At 32.8% G+C, this 25,472-nt stretch overlaps 1 protein-coding gene across 3 annotated transcripts in view; it reads left to right on the plus strand.

Moving 5' to 3' along the window:
- LOC140443299 (uncharacterized) overlaps positions 1-15,228 on the plus strand; it is a 34,956-nt gene extending 19,728 nt beyond the window's left edge. For all 3 annotated transcript variants that reach the window (XM_072534481.1, XM_072534482.1, XM_072534480.1), the window contains exon 2: positions 9,900-15,228. In XM_072534481.1, the coding sequence (XP_072390582.1) occupies positions 9,903-14,360 (4,458 nt within the window). In that variant the 5' untranslated portion in view covers positions 9,900-9,902 and the 3' untranslated portion in view covers positions 14,361-15,228. The remainder of the gene's footprint in view (positions 1-9,899) is intronic.
- The last annotated feature ends 10,244 nt before the right edge of the window (positions 15,229-25,472 follow it).

Genomic DNA, 25,472 nt, shown 5'->3' on the forward strand with positions numbered 1-25,472 from the left:
TTCCTGCTTATCAGCATCCACTTTGTCTTCTTGAAGTTGAGGCTCAGGCCGTATTCCTCACTAACTGAATAAACTCTTTCCATTACCTGCTGTAATTCGTCTATGGTACTGGCAAGGATCACCGTGTCGTCGGCATATCTTATATTGTTCGTTAACTCGCCGTTTATTTTTATGCCCTCATTTGCATTTTCCATACATTTATTAAATATTTCTTCGGAATAAATATTGAATAGGAGTGGGGATAATATACAACCCTGACGGACACCTCTTGTGATCTGCACACTTTTAGTGAGTTCGTTGCCAATTTTTGCTCTTGCTGTTTGACCCCAGTATAGGTTTGCCACAATTCGAATGTCCTTGTCGTCAATACCTGTCTTTCGCAGAATATCTATCAATTGTTCATGATTGACATTGTCAAATGTTTTTTCTAAAATCCACAAAGCACAAATACACGTCCTTATCAACGTCTCTACACCGCTGTATAAGCACCTGGAGAGCGAAAATTGCTTCTCTAGTTCCAAGTGCTTTCCGAAAGTCAAACTGCGATCTATCAATATTTGACTCACATTTATCATATATTCTTCTATGAATGATCTTAGTGAACGCTTTAGTGACATGATTAATCAAGCTTATAAGCCGGTAGTCATCACAGATCTGGGCATTTGGTTTCTTCGGGATTGTAATAAATGTTGACTGCAGCCAGTTCTCCGGGATTTTACCGCTATTATATATGTTGTTAAAAAGTTCAACTAGATTATCAAGGAACCGTTTGTCTGATTTACATAGGATCTTTAATATTTCGCAGAGTACATTGTCCGGACCTGCTGACTTATTGTTTTTTAGTGCTGCAATGGCATCTTCTATTTCCGATTTAAGGATTGAAGGTCCTGTTTCTCCTTCTCCATATAGGTGATCATCAGTCCTGTTAGATGCAAATAATTTTTCTATGTATGATTTCCATGTTTCTAAGATCGTTGATGGCTCCGAGATAAGATTTCCATCGCCATCTTTTATGCTGTTGGGTGACTTATTGAATTTCCTCTTAAGAGTTTTTATGGTGTTATATTTATTATTATTTAAATCAAATTGAAATATATTTTATTTAGGTTTTGTGTATCTTTTTTGTCATTTATTGCATTGGTATTTCTTTTTATTTCTATTGATTCGTATATCTCCCTCTTTTTCTTGTTTTGTTCTCTTTTTAAAATTTTGATGTTTTCAAAATCAAATTTATGCTTCTGTTCACTTTCATGTTTTGTGAGCGCAGTGACGTTGTTCTTGTCATATTAATTTGTGAGAACGAATTCTGGATTGAAGCAGTTGACTAGTTTGACCGATATAGACACCTTCACAGTTAATACATGGTATCTCGTAAACAACATGTGATTTTTTAAGTTTTGTGAAATATTTATTTAAAAGGTTGTTGCTTTTGTGGGCCACTGTTATATTATGTTTGGCTAACAAAATTTGTTAATTGTTCGGATAAACCTTATATATATATATATATATATATATATATATATATATATATATATATATATATATATATATATATATATATATATATATATATATATATGGAAGAGTTGTGTAATTAGTTTTGATACTGTTGGATTTGTTGTTATTTGTGTTGTTATAAAATGTATTAAGTCTTGATTTGAAAATAGTTTCGATTAGATGTTCGGGTTATGCATTCTTTAGAAGGGCATTTTTTGCTTTTCTTTATTGCAGTTGGTCTGTTGGGATTTTTTTCTATTTCTATTGATTCCCAGATTTCCTGTTTTCTTTTAATTTCAATGTTAGCTAGCATCATAGTTTGTTTCAGGTTTATTGTATGTCCTGTGTTTGAGACATGTTGGGCAAGGGACGACGTTTTTCTCTCCTTTAAATGGCATTTCGATGTTGTTCTCGTCTAACATTGATTCTTCGGTTGGTCTGTTTGATGTACGATTTGTCACAGTCTCCACATGGTATCTCGTATACTCTTTGATTTTCTAACGATATTTTTGTTTTGGCGGATGGTAAAATGGTTGTGATATTTCTGTCGGTATTAAATATCGTTTTTATTTTGTGTTTTCTTAGCACTTTCCCTATTTTCTCTGTTGTACCCTTTACATATAGAAAAGCCTATAATAATCTCATTGAGGGATAAAGATGGAAAAGAAATAAGAGAAAAGAACGAAATCCTAAAAGTTACTCAAACATTTTACCGTGACTTATATTCCTGAAACAAGAACCCAGATAACACTGCAAAGGAAGATCTTAAGAGAAAGATAACGAATGTCAAGTTAGAAATACTCCCTAACATAGAATCCTTCGAAATTAAACAAGCTATGGCACAAATAAAGAACAATAAGGCTCCGGGTCCAGATGGAATACTTGTGGAAATGTTGAAGGAGGGGAGTGAAATTATTCTCAAAGAATTGAAAACATTTTTCAACGAATGTCTTCACAGGGGAGAAGTCTTAGATGATTGGAATGAAAGTTTGAAAATACTTCTCTTCAAAAATGGAGACAGGGGATATCTGAATAACTATAGGCCAATCTCTTTGCTATCTCAAATGTACAAACTGTTTATGAGAGTAATAACTAACAGGTTAACGTCGAAACTCGATATCTATCAACCGGTAGAGCAGGCAGGATTCCGAAAGGGTTACAGTACAGCGGATCATCTTCTTATAGTCAGAACGCTAATAGAGAAAGCCAATGAATATCCCTTGAACTTATATATTGGCTTCGTTGATTATGAAAAGGCATTCGACTCCATAGAACTTTGGGCAATAAAGAGAGCTATGAACAACTGCAGGATAGACTCCCGATACAGAATACTCATACATAATATTTAAAAGAAAGCTACACTGAAAATACAAATAGATGCGAAAACCAAAGCTATACCAATCAACAAAGGAGTTCGCCAGGGAGATGTTATCTCACCAAAGCTATTTACACTTGGACTGGACGACGTGTTCAAAGACATTAACTGGGTAGATAAAGGAGTACATGTTAATGGAAGAAAACTTTGAGATACGCTGATGACATTGTAATATTTGCTACAAGTTTTAAAGAACTACAGACCATGATGACGCAACTATTTCAAGCTTCGGAAAAAGTAGGCTTTAAGATGAATTTGGAATATATATATATATATATATATATATATATATATATATATATATATATATACATATATGTGTGTGTGTGTGTGTGTGTGTGTGATAAAGACTTTTTTGGGAAAACAGCTGAAAGAGTGTAGGCTATGTGTACTTCTTATTATTTAATTCCAATATTTCGTTGGTGGACATCAATATCATCAGGGACTAAGAAATCACAGTCTTTTAATATGATATATATGAGGATAATGCCATATCGATAGCTGGTCATCATTTAAAAAAAAAATACAAATGTATAAAACATTGAAAAATGGTACAAAAGCAAACATAACTGTTTGGCATAATAACATAACATAAGGACTAACTGCAAAAAAAAATCAAAAAAATACTTACAGAGATGTTCTGGACAATACTACACAAGAATATTCCTAAACTATTTAAAATAGAACGTCGTTTTAAAAAAAATCCTCTTGTTGTTTGGAAAAAAGGGCTTTTCTTTTCTAAAAAATTTCAGGGGTGAATATTTTAAAAGAATTTTTAAAAGAAATAATTTTAAACTCCTGGTTTAAAGAGACACATTACATATTTATTTTAATTTCACATAAACAGTTATTACAAATAAAAATATCCAAATTTATTAACAAAGCTTACATTGAGTTTAACCTTCTAATAATTAATTTAAACTATGTTTATCAACAAATGTTACATTGGACCTTCTAACAAAACAAACTTTAAATTTTTTTATTTATGTACCAAATGACAGAAAAGAATATACTGGCTGTCATAAATGTCGAAATGAAATACCAAACTTTTCTGAAAGAATAATTAATTATCAAGGTTAACTTTATGTAAAAGAAAAACTAAAATATAACAATTAGCTTATCCATGCAACTTATATTTCTTTAAAAACTTTTAAACTGAAATGAGAGCAAAACTACTTTGCTTTACTTATTAAGAAAGTTTGTTACCTTAGATTTAAATAAAAACGTTGTCGCACACAAACTTCAAACGATCTAGATCCGACCCATGGGAGACACAAAATGGAAGCTGGACAAATTTTGGGAGAGGTCAAACATCAAACTAGGCTTCAGGTTATCCTGGATCAATATTATGTATTCTTCAAAACTCGGATTTCTTTTTAACTACGCTTTTGATTCGATAATGGACCTTGAAGTGCTGTTTCTGAAGCTGATCTATTATAATTTAGTGCCTTATATACCATCATTAATGGCTAAATTAATACAAATATAAAAGGTTATTGAGAATATAAAAGTAGCAGCAAAAGACAACAACACTATTTCATCTTTGTATTCAAAAACTAAATAACTAAACGTATATAAATTGGATAAAACAAATGATGTATATACCATAATTATTGTACTCAGTGTGAAGCTGTGTATGTTGGTGAAACCGGGAGAAATCTATCAAACCGTATTATTTCGCACGAGTGATTGTAGAATAAAAAAAAACCTTCTTGTGCTTTGGCAGATAGGCACATATAATTAACAAAGATCATACTATTGATTTTAATAACATTAAAAGTTTGTGTAATGAAGGTTATTTACTTATTTATCGTATGGCACTTGACACATTTACATTTAAATTTACATATATTTTGTGTAAAACAAAATACATATATATTTACAAACGAATATCTAACTTATTTATATAGTCTATCGACTCTGGAGTCGCCATTAGGAAATCCTCTGACCTAGCTTGATAGGATCTTGTGAGACACTGTTCTGCAATGTGACAGATGATTTGTGGTTACCCGCAGTCACAGAGTGGGGATGGTCGTTTACCCTATTTGTGCATCATGTAACCGCATCAGCCGTATTGGGTTCTGATTCGGTTCAGCATAGTCAAAACCTGGTGGTTTTTGTGTGATGCAGGGTAAGCTGCTATTTTGTTGTTCCATGTCGTTAAGTTGAACTCATTTTCCACAGCAATCTGTGCTGTTTTTATTGGCGGTCGTCTGGAGTGTAGACAGTTACCGTTGGCAGCATCTATATCTTGATGGCTTGGCAGGATCTCGTTAGTAATTATCTTTCTGTACTCACTATGGAGGGAGTGTATGCGCCGTAGTTTGGGTGGTGGAATGTGGCTCAGTACTGGGAGCCATTGCGTGGGGGTGGATTTGATAATCATTCTCATTGTATTGTTCAATTGGGCATCTACTTTGTGTACATGTGGGGTCAGTTCTAGAAGGACAGATCATCCTCGTTCCGACCTGCAACCGCTATATGGGCTACGTAAGATCTTGGGCAACACAGTGGGCTAGAGAGACGTTATGCGGAACACTAAAAAGATCCTGCTGAACTTCTGTGGTCACTCCGAATCTAACACTCTTTCTCTTTGCGTAATTTGACATAAATTCGTTAAAGTTTGGTCGCCGATCATCTTTGATCTCATGTTGAAGGGTTTGGGCTTCTTCTGTTTCATTTGAGCCAGCATAAGGTGCAAGACGATTTATGTGAACTACTTTTGGTTTACCTTTCGGCAACTTCTTAATTCGGTATATTACGTCATTTATTCTCTTTTTAATTTCATACGGACCCTCCCATTATCTTTGCAGTTTAGGGGACAAGCCACGATGACGTTGTGGATTATAAAGCCAAACAAGATCACCTTTACCTACTTCATAGCTTTCATTCTTGCATCGATAATCATATTGATCTTGCATTCTGTCACTGGCTAACTGGATGTGTTGTCGGGCAAGTTCATGAATGTTGTTCATTCTTAACTTCAGGCGGACGACATAATCTTCTCTTGCAACATGTTGTTCGGAAGAACTGGTTGCGCACAGTTCACCATTTTCTTACATCATTTCCGGCACCATCTTCTTACAGCATCTTTACAGTTTATCCAATAGAACCGTTCTCGAACCTTTTGCAAAGTCTTCGTAATACCAAATTGTCCATCTGATGCACCGTCATGCAACTGACGCAATACTTCTGACACTTTACTTTTAGGTACAATCAACTGAAGCTTAGTTTCTGTACCATCATCGTTCTCAAAAGTTCTATACAGAAGATCATCTTTTAGCACTACGCAATTCCATTGGCTCCAGTAACACTTGACTTCGGGACTACTTGCACTAATGTCTTGCCAAGAAGGTCTTTCACTTCGACGCATACAATTCAATATTCTTTTTATACATGGATCATCTGCTTGAACGTCTTGTACCTGTTGAGGCTGCCATTGATCATTAATGACGGTGGTTCGTTTCACGGGGCAAAGTCGTTCTTTTAATTCAAGACAATGATTACGATTTGCACTGTATGGCCGTCTTGACTGAGCATCAGCATTTGAATGAGTTTTTCCAGCCCAGTGTTCGATCTGTTTTAGTTTTCTTACTGTTGTATTATTTTCTTGAAATTTACGGCGAATGTGACCTACGTTGCCACCATTCTAACAACTGGTTTCGCGTCTCTTCGGCATCGTGTTACGAACTGCTTTCCGTACGATTTCCTCCAGACGTTTATATTTTGTTCGTTGCTCTCTTCAGAGGTTTGTACTCGATAGCTCCGTGAAGCTCGACTAGCTCGTGTTCCAAGGCAATGGCGAGTGCTTCATCTAAAACTTTTGGTCTTGCTAGTCGAAAAGCTTTCTGTAGTTCACTGTCTCTCAACCCATTGACGAATATATCTACAGCAGTTTCTTTCAAAATGTTGTCTAGTGCCTCTGGATAAGCCAACCGCACTATACGAGCAATATCTGCTTCAAACTCTTGCAAATTTTCACTTGCTCGTTGAATTCTACTTCTTAGTTGCGCCTTGTAGAGTTGTTGTTGATGGGCATCTCCATAACGTTTGTCTAGTCGGGTGAACAAGGTCTGGTAACATTTTTCTTGACCCTTAGGAATCAATCTTAGAATATCCACAGCATCAAGTCGTAAAGCTGCAGTCAAGGAAACAGCTTTTTCTTGGTCTTTTCAATGATTGGCTGTCGCAATAGCTTCAAATTGTCTAAGGTATATGGACCAAGAAGACTTTCCATCAAATGGTGGCAATTTGAATCTCATATGATGTGTCGTTTTATGTCTAAGTGATTCTTCTTTCACTACTGGATCTAAAGCTACTATATTAACTGATGGTAGCACTTTCATGTTAGTTATCATGGTCTCTAATTGTTTGATCTTCTCTTCTACTACTTCTATGTTGTCGTTTACATTTTCCTGTATGTTATTAAATGTTTTTGAAACTTTTTCAAATTTCTCATTGTTCTGAATACATACTTCGTCGAATCTTCTAGAAACATTTTCGAGTTTCTCGTCGTTTTGTGTAGCTACTTCTTTTCAAAAACAGCTAACAATACTTTTCAAAAGTTCAAAAGTCTTTTGCTGAATTTATTTTTTAAATAAATTAATCATCCTCACACCGGACACCAACTGTAGCGAGATTAAATAAAACGAGCGGTTCTAATTTATATAAATATATTTATTTATAAGTTTACAGCACGAAAATATCTTAACTAAACTTAACTCATATAGAAGGTATGCTTATATATAAAAGTTATTATATCCTAGAATATTCTGGCGTAGTCCACCTCTAATTCATTTGCTTGTAACTCTCCAACGGTCGACAGTTCCCGTCGCTTCTAGAAGGACAGATCATCCTCGCCCTGGCATGCAACCGTTATATGGGCTACGTAGAATGCATGTTCGTAACAGTATCGTGTTCGCCACATAATAAGAAATAGACCTAATAGTCGTCATCGTTTACGTCTATAATAACTTTAGAAAGTTTTAAAAAAATGTTATTTATTTATAAAATTTTAAAAAATTAATAATTTAAAAAATAAATGCTATTGTTAATTTTGAATAAAAATAGTCTCAAACAACAAACAAAAAGTCAGGTCAATCCCGAGAAAAAGTACAAAGAAATTAACAGCATCCACTCGGTCCATGACCCCTTTAGTGATTTTATAAAAATTATATATATATATATATATATATATATATATATATATATATATATATATATATATATTGTTATGGATCAGTTTATCGATCAGAAATAGAATAAAGAGTTTTTTTTATTATTTTAATATACCGCGGGCATATAAGTTAAAATACAACCCTGTACTTATTTGTAATCGTTAGAATAAGAAAAGACATTGTTTCCGTGACGGACTAGTTTTTCCTTGAAGGACTAAGTGAATAGTGAAAGGACAATGGAATTCGTGTAATTATATATTTAAGGAATAAACTTTGTAATTGTATTTTGCGGTGGACATTTTTCGAAAGTAAATAAGAATTAGATTTAGATATGAGATAACAAGAATTTGGAAGCTTATTTCGGTTGAAAAAGGCAAAATTGTTAATGGTTTCTGAAAAGTAATTTGAGTGAAATTAGTTTATTTGTTTTAAATATTATGTTGGAAATTTTCTGAATCGAAAATTAGTGGGAAAGATGAATGCTTATGATTGGTTAAAAAGGAATGATGGGGGATGAGAGAGTTTGAGAAGGTTGTCTGGGGAGATTGAAAAGATTATTATGTTACCGGCAGACCAGAAGAGAAGACGTGTTTTTTCGTGTAGTCAATCGGAGTAGGAGTGTTTTTCGTTTGTTAGTGAAAAAGGTGGAAGCTGAGAGCAGATCAAAAACGAGAAGATTAATACCTCTTTTGAGTCTGCATAGTCCACGAGATCTAATTGAGAAAGAAAGGAGAATTTGTGAATAAAGAGTACCGGTCAAAAGAGGCTTGGGCTTGTGTTTTCGGAGGAGTAGTTTGCTGTTATGCGGTTTTGGAGCGATGCTGAGAACGGGAAAGATTTGATGGTAGCCGGACATAATCAATCAAGGAAAGAACTGTGGTTTGATCGAGAGGAGACATCATTGGTGTAAAAAATAAAGGTCAGTCAAATAATTTGAATGAAAGAAAACTTTAAGACATTCTAAAGATAAAATCAACTATAAGCATACGAACTAAGATTCCAAGTTTTAAAGAGTTATTTTTTTGTGAATAAATTATATTTTATATGGTCAATTTTTTTGTAGATATTATTATAAAACAGATCAATAGATAGTTTGTTAATTAAAGTTAAATTTAGAGTATAGGAGTTTGTTGGGAAAGATAATTGCCCACAAAAATTTATTTATTAACATACACCGTATTGCTTATTGAAAATAAATAATAATTTGTGTGCATATTTATGTTGTTTTAATGTTAGTTCCGTTTCCTGTTCTATCCCGATTATGAGCAACTAGGAGATACTGAACCCACTAGAAGAGATATATAAAGTAAATTGATTAAAGTAAAATTAAAAAGGCACCCTGAGAATTTTTAATAGTAATTGAATTGTATGACTCTGCATAAATTAGTGAACTAATTAATTAAATAATTGGATTAATTAAATTAGTCTTAATCAATAATAAAACATCATAAAGCAGATCACAACAATATATATATATATATACATATATATATATATATATATATATATATATATATATATATATATATATATATATATATATATATATATATATTACTCTAGATTTAAATACAGCTACTGTACTGATGATCTTACTTACAGACGCCAAGCTGCAAGTCAGATGTTCAAACTTAATCTCAAGGTTCTTTTGTGAGTTTCGGACAGATCTGGTCCTCCGTACCTTAGGAATTTATTCGGTATTTTCTCCTTTCCTGGTGATTTTCTATTTTTTAATTTCCTAAATGCCTCTTCCTCCACAATATTTTTTTGTAAAATATTAAATGTCTTGTTTTGGAATTACACACTTCTTATTCATATCTCTACTTTTTGTAAAATAGTTATGTTTTCAGGTGATGGATTCGAGAAAAGCACAAGTTCCCAGCCAAGGCTTAACTTATGAGAGAGCTTTACATACAATATTTGCTTTATCCGCAATCAACAACTACACAAATTGGAAAATATTAAATGAAGATAAATACGCGGGAAAATTTGATGATCTCGTATTTCAATCAGACGAAAAGTGTATGTTGTTACAAGCAAAAAGTCACAAGGGTCAGAAGGGTACTAAGGATTTTATGACAGAAAGTTCTACTAAAAAAGCATGTGAATTTAGTATCGCAAATTATTTATTATCGTACATAACTTTTAAGGATTTCTTCAAAATAACACTTAATTCCTTAATACTATGTACTTCTGCTTATCTGAACGTTGCTGATATTATGGATGAATTACCTGCGGATGAAAACTTGGAGAAGATATTTGGTCCATTGACAAAAAAGTATAAAATTAAAAATGAAGAAAAAATGGTTAAGGAGCTTTTAAAAATAGTAGATCGATTTAAAGATAACATTGATGATAAAAATAACAACAAAGAACAAAAACAATGGAAGGATTTAATTATCGATAGAGAAGACATCAAATCATTTATGTCTTCTTTTGTTATTGTTAAAGTTAGTCCAGAGGAAATCAAACGGTTAATTAAAAGCAAATTAAGTGACCTTGAGTATGAGTTTTCAGTATCATCATACGAATATGTAAAAGATCGTGTAGAAGAGTGGTCTAATTTATCACGTAAGCACTTTGTGCCTATGACAAAAGACTATTTAATGTTTATTTTGTGTGGGGAACAAAATCGAATTTTTCTTCATAAGTTTCTTAATACTAAAATTTATTTCAAAGAAACAAATCTATGTCAGTTTGATTCAAATATTATTTGTATTCGAGCGCATGATAATATCGCTATACATTTATTAAACATTTTCCGAAGTATTCAAAATGCAGAAGGGTCATATTTACATTTAGAAGAAAACACATTATGTTTGATGCAAAAAATGGAAAATACATTTCATGAAATGAAATATACAATGAAATATAAAGTTATATGTGATATGATAAACACATTCAGATGTAAGCAAATTAAATATTTGGTTGTTTCGTTTTTATCACTTAACGAAGATCAAATGTTAGAATTGTATAATAAGCTAGATATGATTACTAAGGAAGACCCAAAGAAAAAAGTTTTTATAATCATTAAAGATAATCATTTGCAAAAGAGTAAAACATCAGTTAAGATAATTAAGGATAAAATATACTTTAATTCATTAAAAAAAGAAACACAAGATCACATATTTGGCAAAGAAATTCAGTTTCAAGGCGAAATTGTCACATTGAAGAATTTAATTAATAACACCAAAAATATTGGCCCTGAACTTGAAGACATTGACATAGATGAAAGTATTAAAGAAATAATATTTAACGAAGATAATTATTACTCGATAGGTTCTAATTTACAAGTCAAATCAAAGGAGGAGAAGGAATTCTATGTTGAAAGAAGCCTAATAGCTAACTCGGAACTATTTCCGGAAACTAAGTTTTTCGAAAAAATAGACAAAAGTATAGTTGTTCTAACAGGTCCACCTGGTGCAGGCAAAACAACTTTATTGAAACAAATAGTATCACTCAAGAAGACAAAAGATCAAGCAGATTCCAAATTAACATGGATAATTAATGTTGATTTAAAAAAGTCTAAAACATTTTTCCAGAATGCTACCGGGAAAACCTTGAGTGATTTATTGTGCCACAATGAAAATATTCCTGATTTAGCTCATTTCAAAAGAAAACTTATTAAATCTATGGATAAAATGTTGATTATAGATGGTCTTGACGAGAACTGTCCGGAAGATATCAAAAAACTACAAAACCTATTAGCAGATCCAAATTCCCTTCAGGCTTCGAATATTTCTTTGGTTATTATGGGTGCAAGAGATTACGATTTTATCTTAAAAAAATTAAGACTTTTACATAGTTGTGAGTTAGTTAGACTATCTCCGTTTTCACCTAGAAATCGGTCTTCTTTTCTCAAAAAAGAAATTAAACAAATAATACCTACTGCAAAGATTGAAAATGATGTATTTGACGAGGTAACAAATATTGCTCCTGCATTTAAAGATATTTGTTCAACACCATTATCGCTAAAAATGGTGTCTAAAATAATAGCAAATAAAATATCTACCAGTGGCTCTATCGGATCCTTATCGGAGGCTTTTAATAATGTTACAAACGTATATAATTTTTATAACTGCTATTTAAAAGTGAGGAAAGACGAATTTGTAGAAGGTGATAGTATAAAATGTGATGCGTTTGACGGATATATAGACTTGTTAAGAAAGTTTGCGGCTAAGAATTTGTTTTCTGATAATATTTTAAGTTTGCTTAATATTGATGCTAGTTTTAACGTTGAACATCTTAAACGTGCTTTAAACGTTGGGGTATTAGAGAAATCATATGAAGAGTATAAATTTGTTCATAAAACTTTTGAGGAATACTTTGCAGCAGAATTACTATGGACTTTCCTTTATGAAAAGAGACATAGTCATAATTTATTGCTTGAAGTTCTTAATGCAGTGTTTTTAAACGTTCAATATGCGGGTGTTTCGGATTTTTTTGAAAAAATTCTGGAAATTAGTCAAACTGAAAAAATATCTGAGTTATCTTTGGAGTACAGTTCGGCACTTACTAAGGTAAATTGGAAAAGACATATATCACTGTTATGTATTCGGGGATGCTTCTTTATTGTTAAATTAGTTTTTGATAATTATACCAATTTTTGCCATATTTTAAAAATTGAAGGTATGTCTGGAGAAACCGCTATACATTATTCGTGTGCTCACCCATCTTTAGTCAAATATATTGTAAAAAGGGGGGCAGAGGTCAATAAAGCAGACGAAAACGGTTTAACAATTTTAAATTACATGTTTATAATGTTATGGAGCTCTAATGAATATACAAATTATTTTAGAAGTTTATTAGATATGTTTAAACATCATAAAAGACCTAAAACGTTTGAATTTTTTAAAAAATATTATGAATTACTGCGTCAAAATCAAGAAAAAGATTATATAAATAGCGATAGAGCCAATAAATTTCTTGATTTATTAACATTCCTTAAAGAATATCAGTTAAATTTGAATATAAAGGATATTAACGATGACACGCCTGTACACTGGGCTGCTCAAGCCGGCTTGAAAATAATCCTTGAGAAATTTATTAATGAATATGGTTTAGATCCCAATCCTGTTAATAAAGATAAACAAACACCTCTTCATTACGCTTGTAGTTTTGGAAATTATGATATAGTCATGTACTATAAAGCAATTAATATATTTAATAAAAATGATGACTTAATTGTATTAAAATCCGCAGAATCAAAAACTATAAAAGTACTAAAATATTTGATTGAAGACTGTGGTATGAATCCAATGGTTCATGATTCTAAAGAACGTTCTGCTTTACATTATGCTGCTTTTCAAGATTCGTTAGAGGCAATCAAATATCTTCAAAGTAAAAACTTGGATTTTAATATGTTTAACGAAAATCATCGTACAAGCATAGTAGCAGCTGCTGCTGAAGGAAACGCTATACATGTATTGGAATATTTGGTAGATGATTGCAGTATGCTTAAACATGTGGAAGGAAATTTTATTTTAAACTACACCCTTCGTTACGACTCTTTGAAAGCCTTCAAATTTTTATTAAAAAGGGGATTGGACATACCTAGAAGTTTTTTAGATGAGGTTTTCGAAAATGATGCAATTGAGATTTTTAGAGAAATATATTCAAAAGATAAATTACAAGATAAAATTATTGAACTTCTTGTTACGGCAGCGCATTTAAATTCATACAAAATATTTATGTACCTGTTCGATATAAAATATCTAAAAAATGAACAAGGCCAATCGCTTATTCATGAAGCAGCTCGCGGAACTGAGGTGGATATACTTAAATTTTTAATTAGAGAATGCGCAGTAGATTTAGACTTATGTGATAAATGTGGAAACACACCTAGTCACTATGCAGCTGCTAGTAATGCACTTGGAGCTATAAAGTATCTTAAAGAGCAAGGGGCAAATCTAAATATTTCCAACACGAACAAATATACACTTGCTCACATAGCTGCTAAATCGGGCGCATTAGGGGTCCTGCGGTATTTAGTAGAAGATTGTAAAATGGATGTTACCGTTTCTGATTATAAAGGAAATTTACCGGCTCATATGGCAGCTGATGGTAATAAAGTTGAGATTTTAAGATATCTTAGATCAATTGGAATTGAGATAAATCAGTGTAATGATGCAGGAGAGACTTTAATTCACATAGCAGCTGCAGCTGATGCAGTTGATGTTCTAAATTTTCTTATAAATGAATGTAAATTTCCTTTAAATTCCTTAAGTAATGATGGATTTTCACCACTTAACTATGCAAGTCTAAATAATGCACTAAAAGCAAAACAGTTTCTAGAAAATAAAATGACCTAAAAAAGTGTATTTTCTAGAAACTGGTTAGACAATAACAAGCCATACAATAACATCAGAATCGGTAGATACAGCGGTATTAGTAACAAAAGTCTATTTTCTCGTGTCAAAGATAAGACATTAGTAATCTATACTACCAATACAATCTATAAAATACCGTGTTTAGGCTGCGAAGGTTGCTATATTGGACAGACAAACCAATGGTTAAAACAACGTATTACCCAGCACAATGACTGCCATAAAGGTAAAAACACATGCGCTGTTGTCGAACACTCCATCAACACAGGTCACAAATTTGACTATACCAATGTTGAAATCCTACAAACAGCAACAAATTATAAAAACAGGCTGTTTCTCATTGGTGGTACAAACAAAGATTTTAAAATTGGAGATTATGTTTAAGAAAAGTACCGACACAAGGCTAGTACGCAATAAATCTATGTATTTTTTCTTTTTTCAAGCATTTCTTAAACTCCTTGGTCGCTAATTTTTTTTTTCTAACAATAGCATAGTTTGCTTTAATTTTGTTAAAACAAAAACATATCATATATTGGACTAAATAATTAAGTGCTTTTAATTCATGCTCACAGTATTTTTTTTAATGTAAACAGAAAAGACCAAGAGCCTCTTGTAAATATTTGGGGGTTCTTCCTTCTTGCACAGTCATTTCTTGAAATTTTCAAGATTACTACACCGAGTTTTATTTGATTTAATTTAAATATTTTAATTGTTATGCAAACACGGTTTATTTTTAGTTTATTTCTACAATCTTAGATTTTAAAAATGGATACAACTATAGAATATTTATATTTTTTTAGATTTCATCTGAAAAAAAATTTCAAATAGATTAGTAGAACCGCGAAACATTTAGCTAAAAAAGTAAAAACCACATCCGGTGAAAAATATCAACCTTTAGTGTCCAAGTGCTTTCAGTCAAGTTCCAAAAAACAAACCGAACAAGAAACTTTTAACGAAGACTTGTGTCGTGCATTAGTATCTTCTAATATACCGCTTTCAAAATTATCTAATGAAAACTTTAGTTCTTTTTTAAAAAAATATTGCAAACAAAAAATTCCCAGTGAACGAACTCTAAGGAGAAATAATGTCAATTTTTTATACTCCTCAGTTATCCACAATATAAAAGCCGAAATAGGTAATAATTACTTTTACATATGTGTGGACGAGACCACTGACTCGTCAGGAAGATACATTGTGCACTTATTGATTGGTGTACTTAGCGATGAAGCCTTTCCAAAATCGTATTTAATTTCCTGTAAGCAAGTGGAAAAAACCAACGCTCTAACAACATCACGGTTTCTACAAGAAGCATTAGAAAACTTTTTTCTTCCTGCTGCTGTGCCTAATAATAAATAATTGATTATTTTATCTGATGCCGCACCATATATGGTGAAAGCAGAACAAAATTTAAAAATAATTTATCCAAACTTAATACGTCACTTGTTTATAGTGTATTTTTATGTATGAGAGAGTAATAAAACAATAAATTATGTATGCAAATCCCTACACTGTTGATACGGGTGACTCAATGAAAAACAGATATTTGTAAACAAATTTACAGAAGTATATAGGAAAACAATTTTAAATTGAGTATGACCACTAGGTATAAAGGTTGGAGCAGAATAGAATACAATAGTTGTGAGGGTTACTAATCCCTAAATAAGGTTGCCAGTGTCGGAGTGATGGAGGTTAACAGGTACTAATGAATTTGCAAAAAATGTAAGATGTTTATTTTATTGGTTATATATAACCAATAAAAGTTTAATAAGTACCTACCTATTTGCAAAATAAAGTTTAATTCTTTGCCTATTTGCAAAATAAAGTTTAATTCTTTAGATAAAATAAAACGTTTTATTTTATCTGAAATGAGTACATTCCACGAAGTAAGGGTTTCAACAATCAAACATTTAATTCTTTAATTCCAGGAATCTACGACAGTAATTGACTAGATAATTACCTTCTAAACTTATTCCACAGAAAATGTGATAGTGGGTTTTTCCATTTTGTATATAGGAAGGTCCAAGTGGCGTTTTCAAAATTCTTAACAGTTCCCTAAAAGTAGGTACTTCAGTTGCAAGGTGCAGTTTATTGTGTATACTAGTGTTATGGAAAATTTGGAAGTGCCGTGTAAACGCCGAAAAATTGGTCCTCTAACAGTTAATGAAAAAACATTCATATTTAATTGTTTTAAATCATTTACAGACAAACGTTTATGTGAAAGTGTTGATGAGACCGTTGAGTTAGTTAGCAGTACACTTGGTGTTGGGAAATCTACGATTATTACAGAGTTATTAAAGAAGAGAAATGTGGTAGTTTTCAAATGCCACGTAATGCTCCAGGGAAACCAAAATTTCAAATAGAATATCATTTTAAAGAAGGACTTCGACGGAAAGTGCATGAATTCTTCTTTAGACAAGAATTTCCAACATTGGATAAAGTTCTTGTTTCAGTTCGAGATGATAAGGATTACCCAGAAATGAGTCGAAGTACGTTATGGAAACTTTTAAAAGAAATAGGCTTCCGCTGGAAAAAGAATCCCAGAAAGTCTATTTTATTAGAAAGAAGCGATATTGTCATATGGAGAAGACATTTTCTAAGAACCATAAAGGAAATGAGAAACCAAAAAAGAAAAATATTTTATCTTGATGAAACATGGATCAACGAGGGTCATACACCAAATAAATTTTGGCAGGATGAAACTGTTACAAGTCAAAGGCACGCTTTTGTAAATAACTTATCTACTGGTTTAAACCCACCATCAGGAAAGGGACGCAGGCTGATAATAGTACACATTGGCAGTTCAGACGGTTTTGTTGAAGGTGGTTTATTAACTTTTGAATCAACTCGTACCGGTGACTATCATGAAGACATGAACGCTGATGTCTTTCAAGAATGGTTCGAACAAATGATAGATCTTCTTCCTAAGAACTGTGTAATAGTAATGGATAATGCAAGTTATCACTCCAGACTTATAGAAGGACTGCCCACAACCAAGTGGTTAAAAAAAGACTTGCAGAATTGGCTGAGTTCAAAAAATATTCTTTATTTACTTAATTCTTTATAACTTTATTCGTTGTGTGCCCTTCATAAAGAAAAATTTAAAAAATACGAAATTGATGAAATTGCCAAAAATCGTGGAATGACAGTACTTAGATCCCCACCATATCATTGTGAATTAAACCCGATTGAACTAGTATGGGCACAGATAAAGAGTGAAGTTTCAAGAAAAAATACCACTTTTAAAATTCATGATGTTAAACAGTTGTTTTTGGAGGCCGTAAATAATGTAAAACCTGAAAACTGGGAAAAGGCAGTAAATCACACTATTAAAGAAGAGGAAAAAATGTGGAAGCTGGACAATATTACTGATAAAATGATAAGCCAGTTATTATAAATCTTGGTTCTGAAAGTTCATCTTCTGAATCTGATTTGGATTTGTAACAAGTAACTGTAAGTTTTATATTAATATTTTTATTCATCTATTTAACATACCTTAGACGGTTTTAAAAACTCTTTTTCTCTTTTGTAATTTTTAAAAATTAAAAAAAATGTGAATTTTTTAAAACCCTTTTTAATGTAGGTCAGTCAGTTCTAATATAGTGTGTGATAAAAGAGGTCACTTTTGTTTACATACACATAACACTTTATAACACTGAAATAATTCATTTATTTTTTACAATTATTCAAAGTAATTTTTCAATTAATCTTGAGCACGCCCATGGAGTGGTCGGAGCTACCAGTTAAAATTATGCTAATTACTCTCTCGTTCATAAAAATAAACTATAGCGCATGGAATAAACAGAGTTGCGGAGGAAGTAAGAAGAAAATGTCCACTAGTTAAGAGTTTAATGGCGAGCGTCAAAAAGGTATTCCTTAAATCACCTGTAAGAATACAATGTTACAGAGATATGCTTTCTGCTGTTCCACTGCAACCCATTTTAACACGTTGGGTAACATGGTTGGAAGCAGCTAATTTCTATGCTGATCATTTTGTTGATTTAAAAAAAAATAATTAACCTTTTAACGGATGATAGTTGCCAATCTTTATTGGAAGCTAAGCAAGCATTCCAAAATAACATCCTCCAACAGCAACTGTCATTCATAAAATCAAGTTATAGTTTTGTCCAGAAAACTAGAACTCAATTAGAATCCGCCAAATTATCATTGTTAGAGAGTACAGTTTTAATAAAAAATTTAAGTCATTGTGTCAAAACGTTAAGTACTATTGGAAAGGAAATTTTTCAAAGATTTAAAGTAACCGTGGAAAAAAATAGTGGTTACCAGGTTCTTTCTGAAGTGGTTCAAGTACTAACTAGGACATTTTCCGAACCACTTAATTTAGAAGCATCTATTATAGTAAATTTGAAAAATGCCCCAGTTACATCAGTTGATCTCGGAAAGAAGTTTTTCTATTTACAAATATATGTATTCAAATAGAAGTAAACATCATTTGATAATCTATTGTTACAACAATTCAAAATAATATTTATAATATGTTAAAATAATTGTATATGTTATGTATTTATAATATTGTAAGTATTTTTGTAAATAAAAAAATATTATAAATATTTTTTATTATATGCATATTCTCTAGATAAATATGCATATTTTGCATAAAATACTGCATACTTTTGCATAAAATACTGCATATTTATGAGCATATTTCATACTTTTTTTGCATATTTGTCTGTCTAGTAATTTACATTTGTACAATGATATACTTTAACTTAATGTAATGCACAGTTTCTCCGAAGAAAAGGGTTCGGAAGCGTTTGATAAATTGAATTACTTCATACATTGCACACAATATTCGTTTCAGAAACGGATCCGTTCTTTTAAATGTTCCGTTTTGTAAACTGTAAACGGATTCTTAAAATGCATAGCTTAAGCTGCGTTGGAGGTAGTATTCATTATTCACAGCTATGAAGATATCATCATCTGGATAGCAGAGATATGCATCTTAAATTCATTAATTTCGTTAACACTTTTAACTTATTTCTCTATTATTATGATAAAAAACCTTACTAAGTTTTTATAGTACTTATGACAACAGTTAATTCTAATCATAACCAGACATTCTAAAGCCTAAATTACTATCTATAGGTATATACCAAAGAAAATAACAGGTGTTTCTTCTTTATTATTCATCAAGAAAGCCTAACATTATTTAGACAATTTAATTTGTTTACAAGAGCGCTTAGGACAACCTCGAATACTTTTCTTTAGGTTTCTGACTATTATCTTAAGTACGGCGAAACTTTTAAAGTTAATTGCGTTTTTCTCGAAAAGTATATGTCTGCAGATATTGTGTTTTGCATTCAGGTAGCCGAGTAGGCGCCAGTTACGAAGATCCAGCGCAAATACTTATTTTTCTACTGATTCGATCTGAGCGCCTTGTTTACATAAGGTACCTGAATACAATATGCCCATGTTGGTAATATGCCCATTTCCATGTTTTGCTTTAATATTTGATATTCGGGGAAGGAGGCGCTGGACACACTGAACGCCTAATATAACCAGAGAACAACCGAACACGTGTGTTCGGTTTTTCTATGATATAACTAAGCCCGTGACCGACCTCAAGGTTAGTTGTGAGCTTGCCGTGGTGCAGTCAAGTTGTACGTGGTTTTTAAGAGCGTGTTTATAAAAATTGACGTCAGTTTTCACCTCTGTTTTGCACTTAAACGTTTTAATTTGTCTACGACATTAAGTGATTTTAGTCTGCCATAGAGTACTTAAAATGTAAGTAAAAATAAAATATATTATTATTCAAAATGTTTTTATAATTTAAGAAAATGTATTAATCATCATGTGTCAACAATATGCCCATAGTGTATGCTGACAATTTGCTCAATTGGGCATATTGCCAGCTAATTATAACAGATAATTTATTGATTTTTTTTGTTTTAGATAACATGCCTCGTGTCAGAAATAAGGAAATACGGTGGCAATGGAGCAATCAACAGCTAGAATCCGCAATTGCAGCAGTAATGAATGGAATGTCATACAATGCGGCAAGTCAAAGGTATAATATTTCTAGACGCACTTTGAAACGCTATGTAGAAAAAAATAGTACCAAAAAGGCAAAAATGGGGAGAAAGACTATTTTGAATATAGATCAAGAAAACGAATTGTCTCGACGAATTGTTAGATTGGCAGAAGTTGGGTATCCCCTCAGCAATAAAACTTAAAAAAAAATGTGTGTTTACTTATTGTGAACAAAACAATTTGCCACACTTTTTTTCACAAGGAACCAAAATGGCTGGACGTTATTGGTTAAAAGGATTTTTGCAAAGACACCCTGAAATATCGATAAAGACAGCACAAAACATGAATCCTGCTCGGGCTCAAAAATTGAACAAGTTCATAGTAAAAGACTATTTTGACAAATTAAGGGGTGTACTTCAAGAATTATATTTAATCGACAAACCTGAAAGAATTTACAATGTGGACGAGAAAGGCTGCAGACTCAGTCTGCATCATCAACAGACCGTTCTAGCAAAGAAAGGCGCGAAACGCGTACATTTGGTTGCTCCGGAACATGGGGAAAATGTAACTATTGTTAGCTGTGCTAACGCCAATGGTACCGCTATTCCTCCTGCCGTTTTGTTTAAAGGACGGCGCATGAAGCCCGAATGGAAAGATAATTTGCCTCATGGCACGTTGGCGTTGATGACCCCTAAAGGCAGTATGAATGTGGAAACCTTCATTATTTGGTTGGAGCATTTAGCAAAATATAAATTGAAGGGAAAGTGTCTTTTAATATTTGATGGAGCCTCATGTCACTTAGACATTTCAATTGTCGAAGCTGCCGAGAAATATCAAATAACCCTTCTGTGTTTGCCTAGCAACACAACTCATGAACTCCAGCCGATGGACAAAGCTGTGTTTCGTTCCTTTGAACACCACTGGGACGAACAAGTGTTGTTGTATTGGACCAAATACAAAGAACGTGCTTTAACAAAGCAGCGATTTGGGGAAATATTTTCGATAGTGTGGGACAAGGCATTGACACCTTCTAACATTAAATCAGGCTTTGCTGCAACAGGAATATTTCCTTATAACCCCGATGCTATACCTGAAGTTGCTTTTGCCCCAAGTATTTTATCAGAAGTTGAGAACATTGATCCCACTCCCATTAATGTACGCCAGAAAACACCATCTCCTACTCCAGGCTGTTCATATAACTCCTCTTAACAAAAAAGGGTACCAAACTATCAAAAGACCCAAGATTACAAAAAAAAGAAATCTAGAACTGAAACATCATCAAGTGATAGTGATAGCTGACCCATTAATGTACGCCAGAAAACACCATCTCCTACTCAAGGCTGTTCATATAATTCCTCTCAACAAAAAGTGTACCAAAATATCAAAAGACCCAAGATTACAAAAAAAAAGAAACCTAGAACTGAATCATCATCAAGTGATAGTGATAGCGGACCCATTAATCTGCGCCAGAAAACTCCACCACCAACTGCAGGCTATTCAAAAAGCTCTTCCCAACAAAACTGTTTGCCACAATACCAAAAGACGCCAATTCACATGAAAAAGAAGTCTAAAATACAAACTTCATCAAGTGAGAGTTCTGGCAGTTATACTTCGGAATCAGAAGACAGCGGCGAAGAAGTTGAATTGGCAATAAATCAGTTTCATAAAAAAAAGGAAACTTTCCTTATGAATTCTGAAAAAAATGATTTGGAGGTTTATAACAAAGAGAATAACAATCTTCGAGAAGAAAAAAGTAATACTGAAGAAATAAAAACTTGCCAGGGCAAAACTTTGGACACATCGTTTACGGAAATGCTTGAGACTCCGGCAAAAATTGAGAAAAAAAAATACACAAAATAGAAAGAAGGCAATAAATAGCAGAGCTATAGTGGTAAAAAAAATGTATTTTCTACCACTAGCACAGGTCCACGAACAGATATAAATAAAGGCACGAAACAAACTCTACCAGGTTGTTTGGTAAAGAAAAACAAAAAATCAGAAGACGTAGCAAAATGGTTTTGCAAAATTTGCGACAAAGCTGAAATAAAAGACATGCGACTATGCTTTATATGTGTACAGTACGTTCATGAAGAAGCTGACAAAATTCGATAAGGAATCCTTTACCTGTCCTGATTGTACCCCACAATAATGTTCCTTAATTTTAAGTTATTTCAGTTAAAAATTCTTTATTTTGACATTTTAGATTTTACAAAAAGGATTGTTTAATATCTTTGTTTGGTTAAATGTTTTTTATAGTGTCAATAAATATAAGATTTTGTAAGTATATGATGTTTTTTAATATTTATTTTCACATCATTTAGTGTTTTAGGTAAGCGCATATTACCTTCACTCTACTGGGCATATTACCTTCAGGGGTTGGCAATATGCCCAGATTGAGGGGTTTTAAAAAAAAAAATTCGATATGAAAAAAAAAATTGCCAAACAATAAAAAAACTAGCGATGTTTAAACACCTAAACATTGGTATAGTGTTAAAAAATATATGAAAAATATATTTTTGTAGCAATAAATTCAAAGTTCCCTTAACATGGGCATATTGTATTCAGTTACCTTAATTTATCCACGCTGTCAGTAGCGCAGCGGTAACTATTCTGTGCCAATAATTATATAAACATCATAATCACGCCACTGTCCACCTCTTCGGATACATTCAGAATACTCCACATTTGGAGCGCGAGGTTTGGATCTTTCTATGTGGCGTTTGCAGCCAGTATAATTTGATAATAGTATTAGTATTAGCCAGTATAGTAGTATAATAGTATTTGTTATACAAAACAGCTAAAATCTAACAACTACTTATAGTCTGGCAGCTGAGTACCTTTCTTCTATGCATGGAATGGTACATATTTGAAAACGTTTATGTAACAATAAAACACTGAAAACTTTGTTTTCAAACGTTTATAGTTAAAAAAAAATTAAAAGAATTGAAAAATGGGTGAAATTTTCTTTTTTATTGAGTTTATAAGCAATATTTAGAATTTAGATACGGCAACATCGAAGAAATATACGAGCATACAAAGGCGAGTATAAAGCAAGCAGCATTCGAAGCCCTTGGGGAAAAAGAACATATAACAAGTAAACAGCACTATTATGAAATAAATGAACCAACAAAAAGAATAATTGAAGAAAAAAAGCAACTACATATACACAAAATGGCTGACTACAAACAACGATGAAGTTTATAAAGAATATAGAGAAAAAGATAGAGAAGTGAAAAAACAAATAACACAGCAAAAGAATGAAGAATGGGAAAGAATCTGCTTAAATATTGAAACATATATAGGAGGTACAAGAACTTCGGAATCACGGAAAGTACTGAGAGGATTGAAACAAAACTCAAAAGAAAAAATTAAATTGGGAAATATACAGGACAAAGAATGGAAGGACTACTACAAGGAACTATTAACAGAACAAAGACCACAATTCATTGGAAAAGAAAACAGGCGAAGACGAAGCAGATTCCCACAACACGAAATAGAAATAACAGATAGGGAAATGAGAATAAAAGCAATCAAAAATAAGAAAGTACCGGGACCTGGAGGCATCTCACCTGAGCTTATAAAATACGGATCAAAAAAATTACACCGGATGATACAATGGATATTTCAGAAAGCCATAAATGGAGAACAGCTCCCAAAGGAATGGACGGAGGCATATATGACATCTATATTTAAGAAAGGAGATAGAACGATGCGAAAACTACAGAGGAATAAGCGTAATATCATCAATAGGAAGATTATATGGGAAGATACTGCGAGAAAAGATAGAGCAAGCGATAAAAGGCAAAATCGGGGAGGATCAGGCAGGCTTCACGGCAGGAAGATCATGCATAGACCACATATACACACTGGAACAACTGTTGGAAAAGAAAAAAGCAAAAAATAGAGATATACACTTGGCATTTGTGGACCTGAGAAAGGCGTATGACTCTGTACCAAGTTCAGAACTATGGGAGGCAATGTACAAATTAGAAATACAGACGGAGCTCATAGAAGCTACAAAAGCTCTGTATAAAGAAAATAAAGTGTCCATTAAAATGGGAACAAGAATCATAGGAGACTTCACCACAACAAAAGGGCTCCTGCAGGGAGTTCCACATCTCCAACGCTATTCAAAATATACTTAGAAAAAGCCTTGACTACATGGAAAAGAAAATGCGAAGGCATGGGAGTACCGGTACGGAACGAATACCTATATACGTTAAGCTTTGCAGACGATCAGATAGTGATTGCACAAGACCAAGACGACCTCAGCTACATGATTAAGAAACTACTACCTCAGTTACATGATAATGAAACTACAAGAAGAATATACCAAGGCTGGCCTAGATATTAACCTCGCGAAAACAGAGTACCTATCTACAAGTGAAGAAGACATAGAAGATCTACAGATTGATGACAACGTAACAATCAAAGGAAAGGATAAATTCAAATACCTGGGGTTTATAATCACGAAAAAGGAAGAAATTACACAAAGATTAGGACAAACAAGAACAGCAATCCGACAACTTAACTCAGTATGGTGGGATAGACACCTAAATATGAAGACAAAAACGCAGATTTATAAAACATTAGTGCGAAGTATTATGACATATGGGGCTGAAAATTGGATCATAAACAAGAAAAACAGCAGTAAGATAGTAGCAACAGAGATGGAATGCCTGCGAAGATGCTGCAGAGTAACAAGAATGGATAGGAGAAGTAATGACGAAATAAAGCAAAGAACATCAATAGAAACAGACATACTAACATATATAGAACAAAAAAGATTAAAGTGGTATGGACATGTAAGAAGAACTAGCGACAGCAGATGGATAAAGAGAATAACCGAATGGAGCCCCATAGGAAGGAGGAAAAGAGGACGACCCCGAAAATCCTGGAGGAACGAAGTAGACGACGCCATGAGTAAGAGAGGCCTAAACGATGGAGAATGGAACAACAGAGAGAGATGAAAACGGTTGAGCGAGGGAAGGCAGTGAATACTGTAGAATCCCTAGATATATATTATAAGCAATATACAAATAACTTTTCGGCCTTGCAGCATGCTTCAAGCGGTTGAAATTTTAAAATTGCTACTTAGCACGCTTAATA

Source organism: Diabrotica undecimpunctata, chromosome 6 (assembly GCF_040954645.1).
Source record: "Diabrotica undecimpunctata isolate CICGRU chromosome 6, icDiaUnde3, whole genome shotgun sequence".
Classification (NCBI taxonomy): domain Eukaryota; kingdom Metazoa; phylum Arthropoda; class Insecta; order Coleoptera; family Chrysomelidae; genus Diabrotica; species Diabrotica undecimpunctata.